Consider the following 21,939-nt stretch of genomic DNA (forward strand, 5'->3'; position numbering starts at 1 on the left):
CCCTACTTTTTGTAATTCACAAGGAGAAAACCTGCAGTTAGGGAAGGCTGGAGCCTGGAGGAAGAAAGTAGGTTTTTAAGGGGACACATACCTAGCAATTAGGGTTGAAAAAGCTCTCCAGGAAACCTGGAACAGCTGGGAATGAAACCATAACTTTTCTTTTGAGCAGAAATGTTCAAAAACAGGAAGAGGTAGGTAGGCAGAATTATTTTTCTACCAGCTAAACTTCAGTTGCCAGTTACAATTCCAAGCTTAAAAATGGATACATGCTATATTCTAAAGCCTAAAAGTATGAAAACCACCTGATGATTTTATTCTATTTTGTAATTCTCAGATTCGATGGAGGTATGTTTCCTTCATCTGTTTTCAAATGCAGAAACAGTACATCTCTACTTACAAGTGGAAATAACTGGGGCCGTACCAGAACCTCCCTGGACAACGTGAGACCTTTCTTTGTCTGCTAGCGAACATTTAAAAAGGATAATTTTACTTGTAGTCCCATGATAGAGTGTGTAAGCAGCTACCTAATAATATTTTCATCTTTCTCTTCTTCACAAAACTCCAGTTACAGAAGGAAAAATTGCATATATCAAAAGCCAGGCTGCAAATACTGCTCTCTCAATTCCAGGCTGTTGGTTAAGCAAGGAAATACTGGGTATTTATTTGCTCTTTGTGTCTCTGCAGAATACAGAACAGATTCTTCTTTCCTTTTTGTGTTGCTCTTCATCCAGAAACATACGCAGCTACAGGGTTGATGACACAGTAAAAAAAAAAAAATAAAAAAAAAATAAAAGATAGGAACTGCTCCAAAAGTGTTTCAAAACACCTGTAGTACCTCTTGACAGGCCAATGGTGCAGCCCTAGCTCTTACTGCATATCTGACTGCTCTGATCTTATGCTAACTGACACACATTGAAGGCTTGCTCTGCCATCAACCTAGGATTTAAACTAGTCTTAGGTAGCTTTTCACCCCTGCAGAAAGCTGGTGGTGCTATTATCCACCAGCCCCCTCCAGCTCTGCTTCATTACACTTGGTATAAATGCTCTAGAAAATCCCATGGTTTTGGAGATACTTTAAAAATACTTTTGCAAAGGTGTACAGTGATGTGTTGGTAAGAGGAAGCGCCTTCTCATTTGAGACTGCAGAGCCCTGGCTGAAGACTAAATGGCATCACTCCTTGTGTCCATCATTTCTGCATCACATCCTTGGAGAGAAAACTTCTGCAGAGACCAGTCTATGGTCATCCTTGTAATGGGAAAGGCCACCAGAGGCTGCAGCTCCTAGTGGTGCTAGCCTGGAATTAAGGCTATTCAAAGTCCGTTTTGTAAAGTTTTGTTAGCTTTCTTGTCATGATCCTGTTCCTCAGTAGGTCCTTCGTATTGCTCAGTGCAGACCGACAGCCAGACATCGGTCCTGTCATGCCCCATCAGAAAAAATGAGCTCTTGAACAGTTTAGATTTACTTTACAGCCACGAGGCTGGTTTAGATTTATATCCAGACAGATATAGTGCTACATCACTCCTTCCTGATTCCTCTCTTTTTCCTTGGACAGCCCTTATATCAGAATACTTGGAACTATGTGAGAAGAAGGAAGAATAAAAATTTTGTTATTTGATATCTTGGGAAAGCAACAACAACAAAAAAGTCCCTTTCTCAGAACTGTTTTGGAGAATACGAAGGAAAACCACATTTTAGGATAGAGAAAGCAAATATATCAGCTGGCAACATGTAGCTAAATGGCAGCAGGAGCAAGATTTGGTTCGCCAAGCAATTTTTCACCTTTTCCAGCCAGTTTCAATTTCTTTCCTTACCAGGGAGAATTCCTGCCAAAAAAAGCCTGCCCAGACACGCTGGTCTGGACGTGGCTGCAGTTGGGGACCTTGGTGTCAGAAAAGAGTTTCCAGCAATTCTGTTGCAGAGGCTGCAGACTTAAATAACAAACCACTAAAGCCTTGAATCCAGTAAACAATGTAGTCGGAATAAAAAGGATTTATTATTATTATTTTTGTTTTGTTTCAAGGCTGCTTTGGCAGCCAGGCTAAAAAAGCTTCCCTGCAATGGCTGAAGCCGGTGAGCCATAAAAGGCTGGGCTGTGATTGACAGGTCAGAGACCTATTTCCAAAGTGTTTTGGGTGGGAGTAAGACTTGTTTTATGGCCCTGATCAACAGTAGTCTACACATCTTCCTCCTCAAAGGAAAAGGGAGAGAAAATACAATGAAAAGGGCTCAAGGTTTGAGATAAGGACAGGGAGATCACTCACCATTTATCGTCATGGGCAAAACAGACTCAGCATAGGGAGATTAATGTAATTTATTACCTATCATTAGTGGAGTAGCACAATGAGAAACCAAAAGCAAACCACAAACACCCCACGGCCCATCTCTGATGTAAGGCTGAGTCCCTCTGCTCTAAACAACTTCAGGATCCCAGCGGAGGTGGTAGCAGCATCATGCAGTCCTGACTACTGATGGTCTCACCTACGAGACATCACTTTTCTGCTTCACTAACTTCTATGTATGTGCTAGGACTGCACCAAATTTAAGGACGTGAGATGCCTGCCAGACACCACAGTCTCTGTGTACAATATAACTCAAGCAGGAGGTATCCCTTTACTGAGACTGCTTCTCAATATGGGGAGACGGCTCCTTTAATAAAATAAAGAAAACAAGATACTGAGAAATTAAGATAAGAGTGCCAAAGAGTGCTGATCTCATAAAGCATTGCTAAGAATTGCACTCCTCAGCATCTCAACATTACAAGCCTCTCGGGGTCTCCTCTTCTGCTAACATTACTGTGCATGTCGACTGTCCTACCAAGGGCAAAGAAAGTCAGGATATTTATTCACATAGTGGTGAACCACTTCTTTCAGCTCAGCCTGTGCACCAGCAGATTTTTGTTAGATCAGCCTTAGTTTTTACCTATTACAAGCCCATAGGGAATTCTGAATAGTAAATATACTACATATGCTAATAGCCTGCGAGCAGAATCCAAACTTTGAGCTCTGTGGAATAGGGTGCAGAGCTCGGCAGCTCTGATTGCATTAAAATTTTACTTTTTGGAGAACATTTCTACCTAGAAGACTTTTAGGATTTATATCAATTCAAATATTCCTGTTGCAGACGGAATGATTTAAAACTGACCTACATGGGAATTTCTATCCTTTTGATTCTGTTGTTTTGATATAATAGGCATAGTATCGTAGGACTTGCTACACGGCTTTATTCCTTTAGGAGTAGGTTGCTCATTGCTTTGCTTTCCTCCCTCCCCCATGCCATCTAGACTGCAGCATGTGTTTTGGAGACAGATATATAAATCGCACTGTGAGACATAGGATGCTGGTGACTAAGTCTCGGGATGACTCAATGGGAGTGGGCAGTAACAGATGTACAAAGCTGGTTACATTTGTGCAAGCCAGCTTTGTACTTCACAGGGCTATGGCAATTTATTTGTGTACTGTTACTTTTCAGGCTGTTCACATTAAAAATGAACAATTGAGTGGGTCTGGACAGTTTGAGATGGTAGAAATGAGCTATAGAGACTTTATTTTGCCCACAGCATGAAGATGCCAGAAGCACCGTGGTCCTTGGTGACTGTGCAGGACCAGTTGCACAAAATTCAGTGTCAAGGTGGACACAGCACCAGACTTGAATTAACAGAGGGTACGTCACCTTAATTTTTTAAAATTAAATTAAAATAAATAAATGACCTGCCTGGAAGAAATGGGAAATATTCAGTCCCGAAGAGGCACAATGTAAAAAGTTAGGGAGCTATGGCTGGCTGAAATCCAACAAAGAACTCAGTATGTGAAGAACACCATCCATCTGGTGATTATTCAATGTCCTATAGCAAAGAAAACTTGGCACTCAGCTGCAACAACAAACAAGCAAAGAACTAAAGAGCTACCGAAGCTACTTCTCCCCTGTTCTCACTCATGGGTTGCCTGGCTTGAGTTGCCACCACTTGGTCTGAAAGAGCTGCTAAAACTGAGAATTTCTTGGAGAAGGGGATAGCAATGAAAGCAGTAATTCCTTGATATTTCCCTCAAACAGCTGTCCAAGCTGCTCATCCTGAGTTATCCTGACCATGAGACGCTGGCAGCCTCCAGCACACCCTTCCAAACCTCTCGACTGATCCTGACTTTAAACTACAGCAAGCAGCCCACAGCAAGCGTACCTCTTCTTCTGAGGCTGTAGGCAAGGTTCATCCAAAAAACCTGCCAAGAGATTGTGGACTGCTTTTTGTTTTTCTCTCAATCTCAGAATTAAATCACCAGAACACATTCCTACACTGCTCATGGAAAAGCTGAAATTTTCTTTCAAGTCTGTGCTCTCCTGCCAGGAAACACCTCGGTATCTTCTTGGTGATTCAGCCTTTGCAACCAAGCTGAGCACAGCCTGGAGCACTCGGACCTGGGGTGGGATGTGATCAGTTCTGCCCGGAGCCCCACGGTGTTTATAATGTCCACGGAGCTCAGGGTGGTACAGAAACATCGCGATGAAGAGCACTGCTCTCGCCTACCCAGAACATCACGCACCATCACTGGGGGGTCTCTGACACAGCCTGAGCAAGATCCCCATGCACACGACAGCCTGGTTTGTCAGCTCCTTCACACCAAGAACCACACAGCACGGTGACTGGCAGCATGCATATTACAACAGCAGATGGACAACCTAGCGAAAGCGTAAATAACAAAATGTCATTAAAAAAAAAAAAAAGGAAAGAAAAAGAACAGCAGAGCAAGCAAGTCAGGGAGGAAAACAAAATTTTCAATATTCCCTGTGACACCACGGTCCACATACAATGTCTGCAGTGGCTGGCTCCTGCATGTATCCAGCCTATGGAAAAAATCTGTTGCTTTTTAGATGTTGTAGCTTGATTTACAAGTATGAAGCTGCCTACTGACAGGGGAGCAAGACTGAATGTCCCCCAGTGCTCCACAGACTCTGGTGGCTACAAAGTCTTTATTAAGCCCCATTTTTAGGTGCTCAACCTAAGACAACCTTTCTCTGGCTAGGCATTTCCTCCGAGAAACAACCAAAGTTAAGACAGGCAAGGTGAAAGCAGAAGGTAACATACCTCAGCCCCGGTGAATGTGATCAGATGAACAATGAGATGCTCAGATGAACGATGAGGGAGTTAAGAAGCAACCAGAAGAGATACCACCGCGGGGAGAGATGGCAAGAGACTGCCAATGTTCAGATGGCACATCTCGGTGCCAACAGAATTGCTTTCCAATACTTACATAAATGAGACACAGGATCCCAAGGTATTTGCAGAGAAAAAGTACACATTTTCTATAAAACATAACGTCAGCCGCAGTGGAAGAGCAGAACCACAGGAAACAAAAGATGATTTTGCCATTATGTAATGAAAACACTTGAGACACTACAGCATGGGGGCAATCTGAAGGTATTCAAAGCCGGGATCATCATGAGTCTTTCTAAATCATCTCCACGCTTTATCTGCTTAAGAAGTCACTGTAGCTGACATTTTGATGCTTTTCTTCACTCTCTATAGGCCAAATCTCTTACAAAAACATTTCCTCGAGGAAGAGCAGAACAAAACAGAGTCAGAGCTGAAAACCTCCAGCTGATGCCATTATCTGAGAAAGACTTAAAGGGTTCCCCCTTGCATGCATCTCGCTAAAAAAGGTGTCAGAGATTTTCTGCCTGGTGTGAATGCTATAAGCACTTGAACTACAACTATTTTTTGCAGTTCACTGCACTTAGGAAAACAGCTGCCTACTGCCTCCTCTTTCCATTCTTTTCAGTTAATAACCATGAATAATCTTAACAATTAGAAAAAATAATAGCTGGAAAGCCAGGTAAGTGCTTAGAGCTGGAAAGGCAGGTAAGTGAGGGACCTTCTCTGAACGAGTAGTCCCTCAGCTAAAAAAGAAAGTAAAAAGGGTTTAGAAGCAAAGAGAAAATGAGGTAAGGAAAGGAAGAACAGGATGGCTATGTGCTTGGTGTACTGAAGACCTGAATAGAAACTCAACTGGGACAACGCATGGAGCCCACGATGAGGGAAGATTTCACAGTTCATGCTTTCCTGATGTAAACTCCTTTGTGACTGCAGCTGCAGAAAAAAAAATCGTATCTACAAAAATTTACAGTCACTTTGCTATAGCTTTTCTTACAGCTTTAGCACCACCTGTAAAAAGAAACCATTATACGCAGGATGCTTAATTTCATAGGATAGACTATTTGTTTTTCTTTTCCCAAAAGAATGGTTTCTCCACTCTCTGAGCTCTTTACACATTTTGCTGGAGCTGGCAATGTAAAAAACCCTCAAGGACAGAAGGAAGATCAAATTCTCAGAGATAATCCAGAAAACACTGTCACAGTCACAGTACAGTACCCTGCCTTAAATCCAGCTTGCATGTCCTTCAGTCTCACCCTAGGCTTTGAGCTGAGAGATGCTGAGAGCTGCAAAGATTTGGTACCTTTATTATTTTTTTTCTAGTTAGTGGTGCCATGTAATACTAATAAATTACATTTTTCATCCTGTGGGAATCCAAGCAGCTTTACAAACTGCATATCCAGTCCAGAATAGCTTCACAGATGGACTTAAGCAATGAGACTTTCATTGCCTGCGCCAGCTTCCCGGCTCACCTCTGGGAAAACATCAAGGACAGGACATCTATCACTGAAAACACTAATCATCTACCCCACGCTTTTTGTCTAGCCTCCCATGATAGAGCTCAGGGAAAAGCCAGCATCTCCACCGGGGTATTTGTTCCCGTTCCCCTGGTACAGGGCTCCAGGGAAAGGCTGGACAACTTGCTTAAACTTCGGATGGTTCGGCGCAGGATGAACGAACCTTGACTTTCACCTCTCCCTCTTTACCGCCTACGAAGTGGGAATGAAATCACTTATTTTCCCATTTCCCTCTATTTAGAAAGCAAAGCATCCCGAATAGGGACCGCGTCGTACTACGGACACGTCTACACGGCAATCACGAGCGCGGCTTAACCCAGCTCGGCACCGCACCGACAGCAGTGTAGCCATGACAACACACGGGCTAGCGTAGGCTGCACAATCCCCGCGGGAGGCTGAGTAAATACTCTGGTAATTTAGCTCACTTTGAGCTCCTCGCTCCCGCTGTTGTACGGCCGTCGGGACTCAGCAGGGTTAATTTACCCCCAGCTTTAATCACGTCTTCGCCTGCGGGCTAGACACGCCATGGGCATCCATACAGTGGGTGGCACAACGAGGTCCCAGGCTCTGGCATTTCTAAGTGTTATTAAAATGTACATTTTCTTCACCCAGCTTTGGCTGCTGTATAGGACATGGTTAACTCTTTGATGGAGCGAGCACCCATTGGAGTCAAATTGAAGGAGACACCGTGTCCAGCTGAAGCAAAAAGAATTTAAATTTTAGGAAAATAGGCCTGCTGTATGACCACAGAGAGAACCCAGTTTGTTAGAGAATGGGCATGATCTAAGGGAAACGTCCAAGGGTGAGGTCCAAGCACCTCACGCTGCCAGGCCTCCTCACACCCTGGCCACTTGCTAAGGCTGCCTCTAGGGATGTGCTTCAAAAACACCACAGCTGTGTTCGGAAAAAGGTGTTAGAAGACACAAATGACCATCTCTGGAAGAAAGATGGAGGGAATATTTGCCCATCTGGAAAATCTTGTGAACAACAAGACTAATGGAACAAGACATAAAAAGGGATTACTCATTCTCACTTGAGATAGCCATTACTGAGAATAATTTTTTGCAGTGGGTCCAGTTTGGAAATAATCTTCATATGGAATGGGAAGGACAGAAATAACACAGAATAAGGTGGTTTTTTTTTTTCTAGTTACTGTACATGCAATACTAAAATTTTAAAGTGAATATCCTCCCAAATAAATTGCAGGTTTCTTTCAAGGGCTGTGGATTTTATTGGTATGTACTATTTTTTCCAGAAATTGTTCCCCGTTTAGATCCAGTACAGGGAAAACACCTTAAAAATGAGCCATGTGCACTTCTTTAATAAGTCCTCTGATCTCAACCATCTAACTCCTCATGCCCATTTGAGCACCATGATTACGATGGACATGGGTGAACACACTGTGAAGAAAAGACAAGTAAACACACCTATATTCAGGTAAGTCTTATTTAAAACTTAAACTTGATATATGTATATGCACACGCATATGTTGCCAAAAGGTGTTTCTGCCTTATGTATTGTTTTTTAAACCCAGCAGACACTGGTGAGCTGTAACAGGCAAACGTGCATTTGGTTTGGCTGGCAGTCTGTACATGAAAATGGTTCAAAAAGCATTTGATCCTGTCCGGAGTGCGTGGGACACCCTTCCAAGTCGGCAGGGTGCTCTGGACACAGTGACAGATGGACAGAGTACGAGCCTGGCACGAGAGATGCCATTTGAGAAGTGGCTGCTGCTCCAAGACATGTGGCAGACAGTCCCAAGCCGGTTTTCACCAAATATCAAACCTCCCTTTGGAATCACCAAGCCAGGCTCCGCCAGAAGCACCAGGAGGGACTCCGCTTGTGGCTCACCCCATCACGGACACCCGCCGTGCCAAGGGGCTTCACCAAAAACCTCTTCACAGAAGAATCAAGCACCCGAACAGGAAACAAAAACTAAGCAAAGATAAAAAAAAAAAGCCATTTTTTTTCCTTGAGGTGAATTAAAACAACAAACAGGAAACCTTGATTCAAAACAACAATTTTTATTCTTGCTTGGCTTTCTATTTTTATACAGAGCAGAATACTACCAAAAGCTAAGTTCGTGCAAGTAATACAACCCTCAAAATATATTGGCTATTTTTCTCATTAAAAATGATAATTTCAAGCTATGTGTATTAAATAGCTGTACAGTTATTAATTAGTATGCCTTTAAGTTTTATTGACATTTACTTTGAGCTCCTTTACCTTTTGCATTAGGATGCAAATTTGCATTAGGATGCAAATTGGGCTGCCCACAAACAGGCATTATAAATAATGCTGCTAAATACATTATAAAAAAGCATCTCTTCCATCAGAGGAAAAGGATAAGTTCATCAAAACATACTAGTTCTAAAACCAAAAGCATTTGTACCTACGGTGAGAAACAGAAGCAGACTGTCACTGCTGACTGTGTCCTCCAGGGTGCTAGAGCTCATCTCACAGGGCGTCTTTTTTTCTTTTACTCACATATAACGCATGCTCTCACGTAGGAAAACACACATGGTAAACATGTATTGAATCATAGAACAGAATCATGGAATGGCTTGGGTTGGAAGGGCCCTTAAAGATCATCTAACTCCGTATATTGGGTGTATATATACATGATAACAAGCTCTCAGGTTTTTAACTGCCAGTTCTCTTAAACGTAGATGATTTAATATTTCTTGGCTCTGAATCAGCTCGTCACTGGACCTACTTGGGTGGTGAAACATGCTGAAATGGCACAGGGATCTTCTCTTCCTGGTGGAAAACCCGGGTCTGTTTACTGCCTGAAGCAGATTGTGGTTACAGGTGATTTCCACCTGCTCTGTGATTTACCTTTAAAGGCTTACAGCAATATTGCTTTTTATTCTCCTAATTTCTTCTTGATGACTGTAAGACATCCTAGTACAAATTCATGTGTTCTTGTTTGTTTTCAGTGTGCATTTCGAATTGAGGCATTTTTTAAAATAAATATATTTTGCATTCTATTCTCAGCAAACCCTGGGCAAAAACAGTGCAACAGAGAGCTCTCTTGCTGGGCTTCCTGCTGCCTCCCTTTCCATCGAGTCAGTGTTTTGAAATGCAGGGGGTTGCCCCCATGGCAGCAGGATCCGTTTCATCCTCCTGCCAGTCATTCTCTCTTCCCGCTGATGCTCCTGAACCCCAAACTCCCAATTTTGGCAACTTCGGATTTCTCTCATCCCCCAGGGCTGCTTGTAGTCAGAGCAGCCTCTGCTGTCCAGCCCCTCTGAGATTTCCGACTCTTCCCCCCATATGGGAATGTAGCTGAGAGTGAAATCCCCTCGCAGCAGACACCCTAATCTTTCCCAGACTCCATGTGCCTGAAACAGCCCAGAACAGCAGCTAAAACACAGCAGAACAGAGAGGAGCTGGCAAAGCCCACTGCATCGTACACGGGAATAAATTCCAGTTGCCGTTCACCAAACCCCTCCCATCACCCCACTAACGGGGCACTGGCTCTGATGCCAAGACAGAGTCAGCCTCATCGTTATCAGACGTTCATTATCTCATGGGCCCATTAATTGCAAAGCAAACTGTGTGAGCTCAGCATTAAGTCTGGCAGCAGGAAGGGAAAAATGCAAAAGGAGCACACGAAGCCTGCAATACTCGTCTTTACCCTGACATACAGTCAGATATTGCATTATACTGCATTAAAAGAAAGGCAAACAGCAGAATAGGAGTTCCAATCAACCAGCTTACCAAAGCGCTGTGATTTGGGGTTTGCAATGACTAGCCACAGCAATTAGTTGCACAGCAGTTCAGGCTGCTCTGAGATGATCAGTATGAGCAAACAGGCATTGCAGGATGCGGAGACCAGATGGTTTTAGGCTGAAATTAAATAAACACCCCAAAAAGATAATCTCTCTTTCCAAAACACTAAGAAAAAGTTATGCAAGGAAAAAAAAAAAAAACAGCTACATTCTTTAACTAGATAAAAGAACATTTTGTTCAGCCTTGGAATATCTATTGTAATTAAATGCTGTAAAAACAGGACAACAGCCCTGTGCCAGCCATGCATACAAAAGAGACAAAACAAGATGAAAAACAAAACACCCAAGAACCATGCATTTCTTACACAGCCTGAAGAATGCCTGCCTCTCAGCAGAGTCCTGCAGTGCACTCAGGCTTCTCCCCTTAAATGAATGTGAAACCTATTCCCTTTACAAGTCTGGTAGAATAAATGAATAATAATAATAATAATAAAATCAAACCTGAAAAAAAAAAAAAAACAAAACCAAAACAGACAGCCAAGCCACGCTCTGACTTACAGCTCTGAAAAATCCTGCAGTCTGGCTGGAAACGTCCATTGAAGAACTGCATGCAAAGCTTTTCCCTAAAGGCAGGCGCATTTAAAACATTTCAGGCTCTGCTACTGAAGCCGATGCTGCAACAGATGGGGACCAGGGCTGGGTGTGTTCCTCCTTCCCATCGCAGCGCTACGAGAGGCTGGCAGGAGCTGTAGGTAACTCAGGATAACGCAGGCGACAGTTTCCTTCGCCGCTGCCGGCTCTGTGCCAAAAATGCTTTAAGCCATGGCACGATTCGATTACAGGAACCTGCCACATCAACGCTGGCGGGGGCTAGCGGCACGCCGACCACGCAGGCAGGTGATGAAGGGCTGCTCTGGGTGCATTAGCTAAATGCTGTGGGTCCGCCAGGGAAGTTTGAGAGTTCAAATAACCGCAGACGTTTTTTAATATGAGAAGAAAAAGGATCCTATTTTCGGCAGCAGAAGTTTCACGTATCTGAGGCTGCATCTGCATCAGCCCCTGGTACCTCGGGGAAGGCAGCGCAGAGCAGCGGGCACGGTATGAAAGGAGTGGCTGCTGTGCTGAACAGCCCTGCTCCCAGCCCCTGCTCTCAGCCCCTTGATCCCCCCTCAACCACAAGCCCACTTTGTATCGGTACAAAAATCACCTTATTTCTCCCTGTACTCAAGTTTTCCTATTTGCAACACGAGGAAGGCTTACGTGACTTTGCATTTTGCTATAAAGACCTCATTGGGAAAACGTGTTGTCTGAGTGCAAAGTACAATGTTACCGTTAAAAATAAAGATAACAGTAGAAATAGTTGAAAATAGAATAGATGAAAATAGAATAGAAAATAGAATAGTTGAATAGGATAGCATGTCACGTGGACGAAAGCATGCTGTGCTAGCACAGCAATGCAAACCCTCCAAGTAGGAGCTGAGGGATGGTGGGGATTTGAGATTTCTTCTTCAGCTACAATTTTTTGAAAAATCCCTCTTAATAATCATTCTCAGCTTTGCTTAATCCATCAAGAAACCTCATAAAGTGTCCTTTACTGGCAAAGAAATCACCTCCAGACCGTGGGGCCGCGTCCTTGGCCAAGATGCTCCTGAGGTCTGCCACAGATGAGGTCACCCCTGGTAGAGCAACACGAACGTCAAGGCAAAAAGCAGAGAGATCCCATCCGCAGCTTCCAGGATTTGAACAAAAGACATCAAAATCCTCCTGCAATGAACTGACACTTCTCTGGAGAAACAGGTGGCCGAATCCTGAGCCGTGAAGCATTGCCAGCCCTTTCTTGGCCATTTCAGAACAACATTTGTGGGGACAGACTGAAATATTCTTTAATATATAGGGCTTGCTTTAATCAATCAGGATTTTTAATTCAGCAGCAGCGAGGTCGTGCTGCTGCCCCTCGTGCACGTCCTTCTGCCTCCCCTTGGCGTGCTGAGTGTGCTCCCACCTGCTAGCACAAGGACCTTCTGAGCAAAAAGGCTGCAAAGGGTACTCGCTGTTCACTCACACATGGCAGCTATTCCTTGAACCACTTTAAGACAAGCTCGGTTTCTGCTCTTTTTAATACAGAAGTGAACAAATATTTAGCGCTTAGAAGGTTTCTCCCCAGCTAAATGAATATTTTATGCCTGCAGAATATACAAATAGTTTGGGAAAATAAACAAGCTCTCTTTTATAATTCTGTTTTGGTGGTACCAGAGATATTAGTCAAGCAGCTGGGGCAAGCAAAACATGTTTGTGCCTCCCCACTGCAGCTGTAGGAGAAAGGACACATCTGTGGCTGCCCTAGAGAGGGCAAAAAGGAGGATGGGTTTTGCCTTGGAGTAAAAGAGGTTCTCCTACAAACCAGGCTGCAAAGCAAGGTTCAGCTCAGATGCTTCCATGCATAGGCAACTTAAAAGGATTATTCTGATTAAAGATCAGATGAAATAAAATGGGTATTTACAGCCAGGAAAATGTCTCATATCCCTAAATCATTCCTTTCAAATCACTCGTAGGGCTCAGTTTGATGCAGCCAATTTAAAGAAACACCAAGACCTATTAAAGGTTTTTTTATTAATTAATCTTCAAAACCAGTTCTGGACACAAAGTCTGAGTTGGCACAAATTCTACCTTGAAAATATGCCTCTTCCTCCCCCACCTTTGGATAAGGAATACGAAGCAAGAGAAACACATTGCACAACTACATCTGAGATAAGCAGAACAGTTAATGGTTTAGATACCATTTCATAAATATTTGCTGAAATAGTTTTTGGATTCTGTCCAGCTTCTGACATCCACGAAAAACATTTAGTGATTTGCCATTTTCTTTCACCCTTCTGCAATGAAAAATAGGCAGGGATTGTTATTATGATTATTTCTTACTGTTATTTAATGTCTACTTGCATTTATGTGACAGGCATCCTGCCAAAGAGCCCCAAGCTATTCTTGAATCCGCAGGCCTGAGGTGTCAAAATCACGTTTATGTAAATATTTTGTATTCTTTATTAATTAATTAGCACCTCTCTTATGACTGCAATACTCCCAGATCAAATACCCATGCTCAGATGTGGCTGGTTAACCAACGAGTGAAGATGCAAGAAAAAACAAAACAAAACAAAATGATTTCTGAACAAATACCTTGTTTCAAATTGTGATTTCCGGTGCACATGCTCGGATCTGAGATACCAAAGCTGTATACAGCATCTTGCACAAGATTGTGCAACGTGAGAAAGCCACCCAAACAAAGCCATTAAAATATTTTTGCAGACATACTTTATTGACTTATTCTAGGAGTCTGTAAGAAGAGGGATCCAAAATTCCAGCTGTTTCCTTATGCACTAAGGACAATCTATAAGCCTCCAGAAAATGTTTTATGTAATCAAGATTCCATGCAAATAGATTTTTCAGTGTTGTTTTTTCTTTCTTTCCTTTTTTTTTTTTTTTTTAATTTTCAAGCCTTTGCATTTCAAGCTTAGCAGTCATTATTGGTTTCATAAGTACAAGAGTTTAGAAATTATTTCATTTTTGAGCACTCCTAGAACACTCACTTATTTGGATTGAGCATAAGATTTTCATATTTTTCTGGACAAAAACAAGGTGGGGAAAAAAAATCACCAAAACCCACTTGTGCCTTCTACAGTAAATCACTCACTCGCTCGTGCTCCAAAGATCAAAATGCGAGGAAAGCAGATTCATGACTACCCCGGTCTCACCAGCAAAAAGCTACGGAGTTCTCTGGCTCACTGAAACGGTGCTGTACCAGCTGTATCTTGTTTTTTCCATCTGAAGAGTTTAACGATTCTGGTTTGCAAAAATGCAGAGCCAGATCCTCAATCAGCTTCAGATTCTGTTGCACACAGTTCCTGCACAATTCGCTCGCACTGTTCCAAAACACCAATCCTCTTTCTTCTTTTTGGTCCAAGTACAAGCCTAAGATATCATAAATTTCCAACTGGCAGTACAGCAACCTTCCACAGCTCCCCAGAGGAGACTGAAAATGCACTGCCATTGGTCGGTGTTATTTATATGCTGTAATTTTCACAAAGATCTAGTGGTTTTGTAAGTACTACATAAATTAGATGAGTTCATAGGGCCTGCTTCCATGAAAATCTCCTTGTTCTAAGCAAGCAGTCCTTTAAAAATCCATGAGGCTACTGTCTGCAAAGATACCCCTTGGATACCTGGCAGCATACAGCGATTGCTGAGGCACGCGGTGAGCCAGAACTGTGTGTGGCAGGGCAGGGCATTTGTTCAGTGCATATTTAAAAAAGTATTTGTCATATTTTTACACGGTTTGCAGTCACCCTGCAAAATGTTACAGGGAGCAGCAACCAAAAGTGTCACACAGCACGGATGCGCACCAGAGCAGCCTGCAGCCAAGAAAGCAACACATTTGGGGGAAGCTTGGGGAAGAGATGCGACTCCTGGATGGGCTTTAAAAGCCACAGTGGTAGCTGGAAGACAAGGAGAGCCCAAGGGGAAGGTGAAACGGGGAGAGGAAACTCCTGAGTAGCACCATAAATTACATCAGTTCTTAGGGGGACAGCCAATGTAGTCTCTCAAGAGCTGATGCTTGGTAAAGGGCAGCCGTGATCTGCCAAGGCTGGAAAAGGGATCACAAGGAAAAAAAGCATCACACCCCAACAGTAAGAGGTAGGGATGAACTGTGGAGTTCATCCCTCAAAATCAGGCAAAATTGGAAATTCAGGGTGGTAGAAATGGAACAAAATGAAAAGAGAGAGGAACAGGGAGAAATGTCCCATGCAAAACAAAATCTACAGTTCATTTCTTTATCTGCTTCAAGCAACCATTGTTTTTTTCTTTGCAGTTTTCGTCATGATCTACCAAGCAATGAACTGAACATCTGGAATTTGTAACTCACTGTTGACAAGCCAGAAGCACAGCATCCATGTGAGAATGACCAAAATCCAGTAAGTGTCCATCTCTCCCAGCACCCCACCAGTCTCTGCAAGGAGGGTGGGTTGTGCCATGCAAGGGATGCCCCGGCCAGCTGGGTACCAAAAGTGGGGGAGCTGCATGCAGGTGATGCCCTGCATGAATTAAAACACATAGTTCTTCAATAGGATTCAAGTAGTCATTTATGCTCTCTGTATTTACACACATACCAAATCCAAACGATATTGAAATGATTACGTGTTCACACAGAGGCAGCTTCGGAGGCTGTGCAATAACAGCAGCCTCGTGCCCTGCTCTGCACTGATCCTTCCCACCGCCTTTCCCAACTCGCTCCCACATCCAGAGCTAGGCAGATGGACAGACAGAGCCTCTTTCCTATATGATGGTGGAGAGGAGGAGGCTGGAGGCTCTCCTGGCAAGGTGCTGGAGCAGAGCTGTGCTCTGCATGGGGTCAGCAGAAGCCTCTGAGCAACAGGGGAGAAGGACGAGGGTTGTGTTAGGACAGAGATGAACAGAGATGCCTCAGCTCTGCTGCTGCCTCCATGGTCCCTCTGCCCTCGAGCTGCTTCAGGCTCCCTCTCCCAGCAGGGATGGGGAAATCAGTGCCCAAGAAGCCAGGGAATGGGATGGGACAAGGAAGCAGCAAGGAGAAAAAGAGAATGTCAATTAGCTCTGCCTAAAACCAGCCACACCTGTACTGTCCACAGCATTTTAAGCCTTTGGTGTAGAGCTTGTGGCTGAGTTCATAAAATGTTACAGCACATTCACAGCTCCCTAGAGCAGAGAGCACTAATTATTTACCTAAAAGAAAACATCCCACTGCAATACCATCACAGCTCAACTACCCAGGCATTAAGATGCTCTTGCAGGGTGTACAGCCTGTTTTATTTTCTTTCAACCTCATGACTATTTGTCACGCATTTTAAGGCTCAATTTTGCTGGATGCTGAGTTATTTCATCTAAGTTGTCCCCACAGCTCCAGGGCACAGGTAAATCACTCACGTATCCCACCCCAGCACAGCCTGGCTAGGGACGGCATGTTCTTCATATTGGGGATTCTGGGTTTTCTAAGGCACTACATGTGCATGCTGCACGCAAATCTAAAGTATGCAATAAATAGTAACCATTAACTTTGAACTGAAGCAAGGGCCCACCTAGAAAAGGGTGAAGCAGCTGCTTACATACCATAATGAGCAGTTAAAATGTCATCAACGGTTTAGAAGGTGAAGTACAAAGATCTTCACTGGTATCAACTGGCTGCTGCAAAAAAATGGAGGTAACACCACCCTGCAGCATTTAAAGTAGGTCAGCACTGACAGAAAATAAGTACTTTTAAATACATCTGTTGCAATGCAGACACCTGTTAGACAGTCAAAAATTCACCATGAGGAATGTGGGAAATGTATTTGTCATCATAATGAAAATAAAGTTAACCACTTTATCCACTCATTTTCATTTACGGAGACGTGGTTTGGCTGGGGGGGCTGGACATCATAGGTACAAGCAGCATGGACATTTCCTGACTGGTATGACTTCTTCAGGAATAGTTACATCTGCAATATTATCTATAATAGTGTTGCTAGAGCTCAGGGGCCTCTCACCAGAGTCACGTTCCCCCCCCAGGGGGCTGCAAGAGGCTGGGAGGCAAAGCCCCGCTGCTTTATTGCGACCTCCGCTGGCACAGCGGAAGCCCCGTGGCAAGGGTCCCTGAAGCACATGCCATTTATGATAAGAGTCCGGTCTTTATTTAATGGGCACAAGTTTGCAAATAGCAATTCTGGATATAGGAAGCGTCCAGTGAAAGAGCAGTCATTTTAAGGAGAAATTATGGATTTCCCCTGTAGGGAATTGGTTAAAAAAATAATAATAAAAAAAAATAAGAGCACACACAGAGTTTAGGTTTTACTTCCTATTTTTACCATGTCAATAATAATTTAAAATAATCTACCCACACTGGAAAGAAAAATATGTTCTCAACGTCTGTGACCACAGGCAGCAGCATTTTTAATACATCCTAGAAACAAGATTTGCCTAAAGGAAAGTGAACATAATTTGGTTTTAAAGAACCCAACAAATAAACAACCAATATAATTAAAAATAACTAAATACAAGTTCAAATCATTGCAAAAGAAGAGCTTATGTCTTTAGCATCGTTTTATGTTTTTTTAAGAGGTGAGGTGGCACCGCACATACAAAAACCACTAAGGCATAAAAAAGAGTCTCGATTAATGAAATAATTGAAAAGGTTAAGCCTTTTAAAGGGTGTAACCTTTGCATGCAACAAAGAAAAGGGTGTAAACTGTCACTGGACTCATCTTACTCATACCCAGATCCTGAGTAATAGGATTAATGATGTGCATGGATATATATACCTATCTGAAAACAGACACACATAGATAGATATAGATACATACATAAAAGGTAGTGTTGCATAAGAATATTTTTAGGCCTTCCCATCTTCCATGGTCCATACTCGCTGCTACATCTGTATTTTGAGGAGTGAAAGGTGGCTTTGTGTTCAGGCTGGCGGGGTACCCCAGCCCTACTACCAGCCACAGCCTGGATAAACTCTGGCAAACCCCAGAGGACAGAGCCTGCGGAACGCAGAAAGGTCTCTCTTCTCAATCAAATCCTGGCTAGTTTATTTAGGAAGAGTGAATTTTATTTTACTTTTTTATATGTACTTTGAACTTTTTCATAAAACTGGATGGAAACAGGAATTCTGTTTCTCTTCCCCCCACCTTTGTGCATTTGACACAATATTGGCCTAAGCCCACAAATAAAACAGCAACAGCTACGGCCCACAAACCCATCACTTGTTTCATTCCTCAGACCAAATTCCTCTTCCACAGACAGGCCCCAAACACCCCAGTCTCAACTGGGGGAGCAGCGCAAGCCCCAGACCTGCGGCGTTCAGCAGTGCGGCCTAGCACACCGTCATTGCACTGCCGGGGCTCGGGTCAATAAATATTATTGAACTCCTCAACCAGTTCAAACCCCATCCTCCTACCGAGGGCAGGGACACACTGCGATATTAATAACCGTGCTGTCAGTGCCCTCCTGGGGAGCTGAGTCTACGTGAGGAGAAGAAAAGGTGACAGTAAGACCTCTCGGATTCACAGGGCCAGAGGCTGGCAGAGTGGCCGCAGCATTTCCAGCCAACTGATTTCACAGCCTGGCTGCAAGTTGTCCCTTTGAAAGTCCCTTTTAGCGTTCTTTTTCAATATTTATCTATCATTTACTGTTTACTGCACCAAATTTGGGACAACTCTACCAGTTTTTGTGAACCAGCAAATAACCTACAGCCACTACCAAGCTGCTTGGCCCTGTCATTTTCTGCTCACAAGCTCTTCTGTCTTTCAAGCTTCACCATTTCCAATTTACTACACAACAGCTACTGCTCATTATCTACAGAGAAAATCCAGCTAGCCTACTTGATTATTTTACAGGTATTTTCCTAGCGCTTATTTTAATGCTCCCAAGATAGCATTTGTGATTACAAGGTCTGCCAATATTAAAATCAGATCAAGAACATTTTCATTGAATTTCTTAGGTTGTAGGCATCTGAGATTCATTTCCAACTGTACCTCACCTTACTAAAATCAAGCAGCACAGCTGAAGAGACAGCCCTGGAGAAAACCAGAAGTCAGCAGGGATGCCCCACTTTCATATCCATCATCGCTTCTAACCAAAAACATAACCATGCTGCAAAAATATTCAAGGCTGCAATAGGAAAGCTAAATTCTGTCTTACCAATTGGAAAGATATTTTGATTAACCAGAATTTAACCCAACATACCCCAAACACTCGTGGCAAGACCATTTTCATACCTCAAAATACCACGCTGTTACATCGTGCCTGTTTTAATCACTATGCTACTGTGCTGTGCTGGATAATATACATCTGAAAACTTGCCGAGCTCACAGAAACCACCCTGCAAGCACCCGGCGGCTTCCCTGCAGCTGTCAGCACTAGATTAGCTTCTGAACAGGAACAAGTCCCATAAACAGCAGGATCATCTGTTTTGAAGGTTGGAGACCGAAATCTTGTTTCTTGGGCAACCTTCCATAAATTAGAGCACAGTCTTATGTGTTTGATAAAACGCCTTTTCTTTCCTTTTCTAGTGTTTATGAGTCCATGACGTTTCCCTGGAGGCTGGTGGTGGCCACGGGTCGCAGTCCCATTCCCCAGGCTGACTCCCAGCATGTCCCCAGTAAAAACGTGCTTCAGCCTGGCTACACATTTATCAGCAAAGAGCACTTTTTGACACCGGGCTGTGCAGCCACTTTTGCAAAATGCAGGAGTAAAAACAATGATTCCTTTTTGTTCTTATTGTGGAAAAAATGAAAATTCATTGACCGTTCTCACAACTTTTCTGTGTATGGGATCTTTTTCCTCTCCCGTCTCATTTCTCCCCTCCCGGTTGTTCTTTGCTGCTTCTTTAGACTGTATGCTATTCAGACATACTGCCTTTTTACAGAACATTATAAAGTAACAAGTATCATTCAGTGTGACTGTGATACAGTCATGATAACACAGCATTTAAATAGGCAGCATCAAATACCCTAAGGGGGCATTTGGCCAGGACACCAGAAATATGGAGACAAACAACAACTTTGGATCTCGATCAACGAACAGCCAGTGGCTGAGGGCTATGCAAACCGCTCCAGAAAGACTTTCAGCCTTGCCCTTTCTCTTGGATACCTCTGCAGTGCTCCTGCCAAAGACAATCCACCCTACAGTTCATTAAAAGAGTCTGAAGAGAGACTTTTATTTATTTTAGAATATATTAATTGTTGTATGTACGTAATGTTAGCAGCCCTTTTCTCCAGAATGCACAAGTTCTCAGCTATTTTGGAAGAAAAGAGGAGGAAACACAGCTACAAAATACTTCTGGATTGCTCTCTCCTAGCACTTGAAGTGAAACCATTACCAGCGTAGCATAATATACCCATTATGATGTCCTGAAACAAAACAAACATTTCCAGCCACGTACAGCTTAAGATATTTGTTTCTCCAGGACCACTGACTTTCGTCTCGATTGCAAAGAAGCCTTTGAAAACAAATTTCCCAATCCCTCAACCTTCCACTCTAAGACACCTGAAATACCAACATTTAACAAATTGCAGGGGGTCCTTGGGGACCTCCAGCTGAAACTCTGCCAGCACACTGGCATGCGTAATAAGCTGTCTTCCACTTCAGCTACAGCTTTTATACAGGGTTTTTCTCTACAGTATTAACTCTTTAGTGTCAGAGCCCGATCACCTCCCTTTAGACCCTCAGAACAGAATTCCACTGAAATTTCATCAGCAGACACAGTTGCTAGGAGAGGAATATGAGAAATACCTTTAACTTGAACTTTGCAACATAATCTTTCATTGCTTTTGGAAGCTAGACCGTGAAGTCAAATTTGTAATTGTGTAGTACAGTGATGGCATCTCAAGCAACAGTATATATTGAGTTATTTTCATTTATTTTCTCCAGGGCAGGAGGTAGGGAAGCAGAAGGGAACTGGGAGAAGGAAGCTGAACCCTTCGAACTGCCCACAGCATGCCATTTCAAATGCTAGATTTCAAAGACACGAATGGAAGTGACCACTGACTAGGACTATATTTAAATTTAAAATGGAGCTTAATACTGTGCTTATTTTTAGGCAAGAATAAGAAGCATTCCCCTCATCTTCTGTATGAACTAGATCCTAACCAGCATCCAGTCCAAAGAGTGATCCAGGGCAACTTCTAACATTGACAGGAGCGCAGGATGGTGCTATATGGCCATCTACAGGAACTTGGAGGTTTGTTGGTTTTTCCCAATACCACAGAGATATTTCCAGTGTATTTCCTTCCCAAGGGCCAAGTCCAACACGTCTTCCAGTCCATGATAATTCAGGTATCGTGTCAGACTCTAGACTACGCCCCAGCTGAAAACCAGCCAAACCAATAACCCCCAAATCTCCAGCCTTTACTTATCTGTGATAACCTTAGCTGTGGTCTTCCAAGCCAAGGCTTGCCCAGACAAGTGATACAAAGCATCCAGGGAAAACTGGACACCAGCAACATCTGTTATTACAGATGTATTAGTTATTACGGGTCTAACCTTCTTCCTGAATGTATTCCTCACTTCAATTTTACAAAAATAAAGAGGCTTATCTAGCTTAGTGCTAGAGTTTGAGGTTTCCTGCTGAAAGGACAGAAGTAATGGTTGTGCATGGGCTGTGCATTGGCTTACTGGGAGAAGAAGAGGCGATTCATGTGCTCAAGATTAAAACAAATGGAGTGCTTTGGGACAGGAAGAATTTCCTCTTCTTCCTTCCCTACTGCCCCAGTGTGAAAGTGCTTTGTTTGGTTGTTTGTTTTTCATCTTTTTATGTGTGGTCCCTTTTCAAGGGCCACCTGGGAAATTTATCTAACAAATTCTTCCTGCCAGGAAAGCAAATTTCAAAATAAAAAGCTGGTAGTACACTTAGTTACTCCAGCCCATTTCCTGTAACATATTTATTATGGTTGTGGTGCTTTTTTTTTTGTGTGTGTGTGTGTGTAATGGGTCTAAGCTTTGTTATTGGAAGCTGTGAACTGTTGTGTGTGTGTCTCT

The 21,939-nt window shown here is 43.1% G+C and overlaps 1 protein-coding gene across 4 annotated transcripts in view; it reads right to left on the reverse strand.

Moving 5' to 3' along the window:
- PRKAG2 (protein kinase AMP-activated non-catalytic subunit gamma 2) overlaps positions 1–21,939 on the reverse strand; it is a 217,368-nt gene that overhangs the window by 153,119 nt on the left and 42,310 nt on the right. The window contains exon 1 of one of the 4 annotated variants that reach the window (XM_080578545.1): positions 10,954–11,079. The exons of 2 other annotated variants lie outside the window; for them this stretch is intronic. In XM_080578545.1, coding sequence (XP_080434671.1) covers positions 10,954–11,034 — 81 coding nt within the window. In that variant the 5' untranslated portion in view covers positions 11,035–11,079. Of the gene's footprint in view, positions 1–4,536; positions 4,555–10,953; positions 11,080–21,939 lie in introns of those variants that run through there. One more of the 4 variants, XM_080578546.1, reaches the window with a different exon arrangement.

This window comes from Anser brachyrhynchus, assembly GCF_964034855.1.
Source record: "Anser brachyrhynchus genome assembly, chromosome: 2".
NCBI lineage: Eukaryota > Metazoa > Chordata > Aves > Anseriformes > Anatidae > Anser > Anser brachyrhynchus.